The 7500-nt window shown below is 42.4% G+C and overlaps 1 protein-coding gene across 1 annotated transcript in view; it reads left to right on the forward strand.

The window, feature by feature from the left end:
- The window catches only part of Zcchc10 (zinc finger CCHC-type containing 10), a 10601-nt gene extending 5399 nt beyond the window's left edge, over positions 1–5202 (forward strand). The window contains exons 3-4 of the mRNA XM_031354341.1: positions 2427–2471; positions 4161–5202. Of these exons, the coding sequence (XP_031210201.1) occupies positions 2427–2471; positions 4161–4425 (310 nt within the window). The 3' untranslated portion in view covers positions 4426–5202. The remainder of the gene's footprint in view (positions 1–2426; positions 2472–4160) is intronic.
- Positions 5203–7500: the final 2298 nt, after the last annotated feature.

Raw genomic sequence — 7500 nt, forward strand, 5'->3', positions numbered from 1 at the left:
AAAAAAAAAAAAAAAAAAAAAAAAAAAAAAAAAAAAAAAAAAAAAAATACAAATGGCTAATGAATATTTTCTAAAAGTGTCCAACATCCTTAGCCATCAGGAAAATGCAAATTAAAACTAGGTTGATCTTCAGTCTCACCCCATACAGAATGGCCACCCATCAAGAAGACAAAAGCTGGCTCGGACTGGGGTAAAGAGCAGCTGTATTCACTACTGATGGGAGTGTAAACTGGTGCTGTGGCTACTATGGAAATCAGTGTGGGCTCTAGAAGTAAAAAAAAAAAATAGAAAAAAAATCTAAATAGAATCTCCATGTGACCTAGTTATAGTATTCTGGGCATGTACCCAAATGGCCCTAATCCTACCACAGAGATGCTTTGGCTGCTGTGTTTAGTGCTGTGACATAGCATGCAAATAGAATCACCAGTGGGGGGGAGGGGGACCTTTAAGAGAGAGAACTATGGCAGGTATGGAGCACATGAGATGTGAAAGTTCTCAAACGGGCCATATGGGGATGGGAGTGTAATAGGAAGATAAGAAACAGCAGAGCTGCAGGAGGAAAGACACAGAGAACAAGTATTCTCACCTTAGGCTAAGGATGCAGCTAAGTGGTCAGGTACCTGCTTAACAAGCCCGAGCCCTCCACCCTCCAGCGCCACACAGGCTCTCCCCCTCCCCCTCCCCTTCCTCTCTCTCATTCTGTCTGTATATGTATGTGTGTATTGTGTGGCTTTGATAAATTCTGTATCTTCATCTTTGGGCAAAACTTTATCTCTTTGGGCAAGTCATGTTTCTCAAGAATGAATGTAAAAATTAAAGTTAGAAACTGAGTTAATACTAAACTTTGCCAGATTCTAACGATAAATATCTGCTCACCCAGTATAGTAGCTTACACCTTTAATCTCAGCACTCAGGAGGCAGAAGCAGGTAGATTTTTTTTTTAATTTTTTAAAAAATATTTATTTATTATATATGAGTACATTGTAGCTGTCTTTAGACACTCCAGAAGAGAGCATGTCAGATCTCATTATGGATGGTTGTGAGCCACCATGTGGTTGCTGGAATTTGAACTCAGGACCTTCAGAAGAACAGTCAGTGCTCTTACCCACTGAGCCATCTTTCCAACCCAAGCAGGTAGATTTTTATGATTTCAAGGTCTAACTAGTCTATGTAACTAAATCCCATGTTATCTAGAGCTATGTAGTCAGACCCTGTCTGGAACTAACTCATTCTTCAGCTCTGCCAGTGGTAATGTCTAGACACTGAGGATAGTCTAATGTTTGCCCTATCTGAAATCTTTTCTGTAACTTGGTCTTTCACAAAGCAAAGCAGTGTCTGCCCCCAGCTAATAGAATCGCCTTCCGTTATACCTCAGAAAACGGAAATGTACACAGCTCTGCAGACTTTGAACAAACATTCTCTCATGAGATCGGTTAGAAGGAAACAGTATGTCTGCAGGGCCTGTGGTAGTTCTGTGTGGTGAGTGAATGTGTCTTTGGCAGGATCCAGCCAACTTTCCTAATCAAGGAGCAGAAACTGAGGTTTTGAAACAGAAGTCAAGGTTTTGAAACCTTTAAGGTGCAAGCACGGTAGAAGTTGGGCTGAGATGCAGCTCAGTTTGCAGAGTGCTTGCCTAGCATGCACAAGTCTGAATGCTAGTAATCCATGATACTGCATAAAGGGAGGCAGAAGGGTCAAGAGTTCAGTGTCATCTTCAGGTAGTAGATGAGTTCAGGCTACATGAGACCTGTCTCAAAGAGGAAAAAGAAGACATTTTACTACTTAGAGTTAATTTGAAAAAGAAAAAAATGAAATTGTATGAGATATAGAGTGCTTGCCCATGTACCAGCCCTGGACTTGAACCCTGCACCAAGTGTTGTAGGGATAGGAACAATTCTGTAATTTGAAAGCTGGATCAGTATACATGCTGATGGCAGAAATGCAGCTCATGCTCAACTGCTCTTTATGGTGTTAGAGAACAGTCTTACAATATTGAATTTCCATGTTTTTGTTTTAAACAGTAACTAAAATTTTGGAAGCTGTACAGAAATTAAATTTGCTTTTTGTAAAAGTTTGAAATGGCCACGTATAGTTCAGGAAGCAGATTACAGATGTTGTGCTGCTGTTGGCCTTGCTTGTTCAATAAGTAATTAAAGTTCTAAACAAAAAAAGAAACAAGTCTGTGTGTCCCGCCCTCTCTAACTACCAACAGGCTTTGACGGTACAAGAGATAAAATGTGCTGTTCAAGCACGAAGTGGCCATATGCACTGCATCCTGTCCCGGGAAGGGAACTTTTTACTTGATTAGAGCAAAAAACCCTGTGCCCTTGAGCATATGTAATGCAGAACAGAACCAGTCTGAGGCCAGCACAGGAGTTTGTGGTCACTTTTATTAATAGGAGCTTTTGTTTCCCTTTGTTCCTTAGCATGGGAGAGACCAACATAGAGAAAAAGATCAAGAAGAAGAAGAGGTAGGTGGCTTCCGGTGACACTATCTGGGGGAGGAAGATTGGGCTGAAGTCTTTTGTTTACAATTCTTTTTTTTTTTTAAAGATTTATTTGTTTATATATGTGAGAACATTGTCACTGTCTTCAGAGACACCAGAAGAGGGCATCAGATCATCAGAGCCCATTACAGATGGTTGTGAGCCACCATGGGTTGCTGGGAATTGAACTTATGACCTCTGGATGAGCAGTCGGTCCTCTTAACTGATGAGCTATCTCTCCAGGCTGTTTCCAATTTTTGATTTTCATTGTGTTTTCTAATATTTTTCCTCTTATGTGTAATTTATTGGCTCCCATTTTCCTTTTTCTATAACATACATTCTAAAATCCTTATACTTCCTACTTTGTCTTGACCTAACAATAAAATCTTACAAGATTTTGCTAAAGGGGACTGGAAAAATGGCCCATTTAGTAAAGTGCTTGCTATGTACATAAGCAAATAGCTGGGTACAACAGCAGGGAGTTCATGCAGCGACAGTGCTGGGGAGGTAGAGATGGGTGGATCCCGGTGAGTCACTGAGCACCTCGCCCAGCTGAGTCAGTGAGCCCAGCTTCAGTGAGAATGTCTCTCTCCAAAGTGTAGGGCGATTGAGAACACCCGCTGGTCTTCATACACAAGCATACATCTGTGCATATTGACATGTACTTGTGTGTGCACACATAAGCATGGTTCCCCTCACTATGTAGCCCTGGCTGACCTGGAACTGGCTGTGTAGACCAGGCTGGCTTCAATCTTAGAGATTTGTCTGGCTTGTTTGGTTTTTTTTATTGTTGGGCTTTGCTTTTGCTTTGTTTTTTTTTAGGTTTCTGTGTATGTGTGTATAGGGATGCCTCTAGACTGCAGAAGTGGACATTGGATCCCTTGGAGCTGAAATTACTGGTATTTTTGAGCTGCCAAATATGAGTGCTGGGATCCGAATTCCCTCATAGGCCTCTGACTGAACAGTAAGGTCTCTAAATGCTGAGCCTTACCTTAAGCTCTTGTTTTATTTTCTGGAGACTAGATCTCACTTTGTAGCCCAGGCCTCAAACTCATGGTGATCCTCTTACTTCAGCTTCTTTTTTTTGTTTGTTTCTGTTTTTGGTTTGTTTTTTCTTTTCATGACAGGGTTTCTCTGTGTAGCCCTGGCTGTCCTGGAACTCACTCTGTAGACCAGGCTGGCCTTGCACTCAGAAATCCACCTGCCTCTGCCTCCCAAGCGCTGGGATTAAAGGCGTGAGCCACCACTGCCCAGCTCTCACTTCAGCTTCTTAAGTACTAAGGTTACAGCCATCATGCCTTGCTTGTTTCTTGTTTGTGTGTGTGTGTGTGTGTGTGTGTGTGTGTGTGTGTGTGTGTGTGTGTGTGTGTGTAAGACAGACTAGCCTTGACCTTACTGTGTTGCTGAGGGCGATCTTGACCTCCTGATCTTCATGCCTCTACCCCCTAGGCTCACAGGCTTGTGCCAGCATGCTCAGTGTAACGTAGCGCAGGAGGTACGCCTTATGAACTGCACAAGAGTTGTTGAAATGACAGAGAGCTTGTAGAGTGTTTCAGAGTTAGGCAACCACCAAACATCGGACCTAGGGCTAGCTGCAGGAGCTTAGCATGAGCGTTTCTAAGCACTGAGTTAAATGTCAGTTTCCCAAGTGTGAACTTTGTGTAACTTCAATAGGTCTAAGAGTGTCACGAGTTCCAGTACCTCTAGCAGTGACAGTTCGGCCAGTGAATCTTCATCAGAGAGCGAGACTTCTGCCTCATCCTCTTCAGAGGACAGTGACTCAGATGCAAGCCTCTCCAGCTCCTCCTCCTCATCCTCCTCATCCTCATCCTCGGACTCAGACTCGGACTCCAGCTCTTCCTCCAGCAGCAGCAGCAGCAGCAGCAGTACTGAGAGCAGCTCTGATGATGAGCCACTGAAGAAAAGGAAGAAGAAATAGAACTCTGTACCCCAGAGCAATGGATCCAAAGCGTCTGTGACTCCCAGGGGAACTGAAAACTTGCTCAAGCGAGCAAGTTAGCTGGTCAGACCTGTTAAAATCCAGAACTCTCTGAGTAGTGACCATTGTATAGGATATTTAAAAAAAATGTTATATATATGTATATATATATACATATATATATATATATACACACACACACACACATATATATATGTGATGTTTATTTTAGGAATGATTATGGGTTTTTGCTGTTGCTTTTCTATTTTGTAAAGACTGGGTCTCGTTTTGTAGGTCTGACTGGCCTTGAACTTGATATGTAGAACAGCCTGGCCTTGGTTTCAGAGAGATCTACCTGTCTCTGCTCCTAATGTTGGGACTAAAGATATGTGCCATCATGCTCACCTTTTGTTGTTAACTTTTTTTTTTTTTAATATTTGAAGTCTATGTGTAGTACATAATCAAAGCTGAAAACCAGGAAATCTATTTCAGTGACAGACAAAAGTCATTTTTTTCTGCCTATGAAATGAATGCTTTATGTGGGTATGTCAAGGTGTGTATGGGACAGTCTTTGACTCTATTGCATCAGAATACCAAGAAGTTTCTTCTTCTCTTCTGGCTGTGTTTATTATGTGAAATGTAATGCATTGTTATTGTAAGTAGTTTTCCTACTGTTAATAAATGTGCTCTATTTTTATGTTTGTATCAGAAAACTATTCTGATTTTTCTATTCTGAATATATAAATTCAAAGAACCCAATACAGTACATTGGAATGATGTAAGTTTCAAGTTTCTTCTTTTTTTTTTCTTTAAGATTTATTTATTTGTATGTGTGTGTGCCTACATGAGTTCATGTATGTGCACCACACTTCTGTGATAGCACGTGGAGACCAGAGAGGGCGTAGGACCGCCTGTAGTAACTGGAGCTACAGGTGGTTAGAAAAAAAAACAAAAAAAAAAAAAAAGAAGAAGAAGAAAGAAACTGCCACGTGGGTGCTGGGAAGCAAACCTGGGTCTTAGGCAAGAGCAGCAAATGCTCAAAACTGCTAAGACTTCTCTCCAGCCCCACATTACGGTGCTTTACCGTTCCTTTCCTTCTGGTTTCTTGAGTTCTTTTTTTATGTGAATTTTTCCACATTTACCAGTTACTTTTTATTAGACCTTAGTTCTCAGTCAGGATATGAAGATTCGGCCTTAGTTGAGTTCTTCATGAATGGAATTGAGCATTTGGTTACTCAGGAGTGCAGAGTCCTCTACACTAGCCCTTCTGGGACCCACACATCACTAATGTGTGAGTTTCAGCAGCTGGAGAATGCGTGCGTGCCAGCACCATGTTAACCCAGCTGTGGTCTTTCCTCTCGTTGATGGACTTGTTGGGCATAATTTCAGTGTGCACTATTGGATATAAACTCAGTGCCCCACTGCATACTTTTGGGGTTGGGATGTCTCCCAGTTTAACGTCCATGGGTTTCTTTGGAGTCTTGGCCAAAGAACCACACATCTCAGGGAGGCTCTTGGGAAGTTTTTGAGGCAGGTTCTCATAACCCCGGGCTGGCATCAAATTACCTTTGTAGCTGGGGATGACCTTGAACTCTTCTTCTCACCTTTCCCTTCCACAATATTCCACCACACCTGGCATTCTTATTTTTACTTGTGGGTGTGGGTGTGGGTGTGGGTGTCTATGTGCCTTTGTGCACTAGTTATGTGTTGTTGCCTGTGGAGGCCAAAGGAGGATATGGGAACTAGAGCTGGAGTTAAAGGCAGTTGTGAGCTATGGGTGTGGATGCTTGGAACTAAACTCAAATCCTCTGCAAACGAGTGTGCTTAACTGCTGAACTGTCTCCAGCCACTAGTTACTTTATATTTAAAAGATGTTTTTTTAAGGGTGAGAACAATGGCTCAGTCAAGTAAAATGCTTGCTGTACAAGCCTGAGGATCTATTTGGTCCCCAGCACCCGCATAAAAGCAGGACAGAGTCACCTTGTCCTGAAACTCTAGCACCAGGAGGGATTGAGGTAGACAGATCTCTGGCACTCTTCATTGGCCAGCTAACCTAGTTAATCAGGGAGCTCCAGACTCAGTGAGACACTGCCCTAAGTGAGGTGGAGAGCAGACCAATTGACAGCATGTGACATTGACTTCTGGCCCACACGTACAGGTGAATATGCACATAACAAATACGCTTCTATAAACATCAAATCTTATACTTTTTCTTTTTCAGTGTTAGAGTAGAACCTGAGGCCTGTTGAATGCTAGCAAGCCCTCTACCACTGAGCCACATCCCCAGCCTTGTCTCTTAATAGTTCCTGTATGACAGTTTATATAACTGATCCTATATGACTTAACAAGTATGAATAACTAGGGAGAGAATGGTGTTCTAGCAAGGATAGGGAAATTCTGTACAATATTTTAAAAAGTAAACTACAATGTACTATAATGTGAAGGTTAACCACATTCTGTGGCCTTAAGCTTTTTAGAAAAGAGGTATCGTTTGCTCAATCTTGATTTGGGGACAGGGGATGTAGCTCAGTGGGTAGAGTGTTTGCCTGACATGCAGAAAGGTCTGGGTTTGATTCTTAGCAATACATATCCTGGGCATGATGGCATATGCTTGATTTTGTTTTGTTTTTTGAGACAGGATCTCACTGCATCTCATAGCGATCCTGCTGTCTCTGCCTCCTGAGTGCTGGATGCACAATATCATGCCCTTCTGCTGCAAAGCTGTGATAATCCCAGCACTCTGGAGACCAAGAATTCAGAGTGTTTCATCAAATTAGGTGTATACAGAATATAACAATGTAGTGAGTGGTTTGCTTTCTTTTAAAACTCAGTTATAAGTGTTTTAATGTTAATCCCCTATAAGGATGCTTTCAGTTCGTCCACAGCCCTTAGCTATGATTGTCTCCTGCTCTGGGGGCTAGGGGTAGGGGGGTGACTTTTTGCCAGCTGCAGTTGGGACTCTGGAGAAGGTACACATTCAAGAGCCCTAAGTGGGCCTATGGCAGCAGCTTTTCCCCTGGGGTGATTCCCTCCCTGCTGGGCCCCCTATTCCGGCCCTGCACCCCCATTGCTTTC

The sequence above is a fragment of the Mastomys coucha genome, unplaced genomic scaffold (assembly GCF_008632895.1).
Source record: "Mastomys coucha isolate ucsf_1 unplaced genomic scaffold, UCSF_Mcou_1 pScaffold5, whole genome shotgun sequence".
Taxonomy (NCBI): domain Eukaryota; kingdom Metazoa; phylum Chordata; class Mammalia; order Rodentia; family Muridae; genus Mastomys; species Mastomys coucha.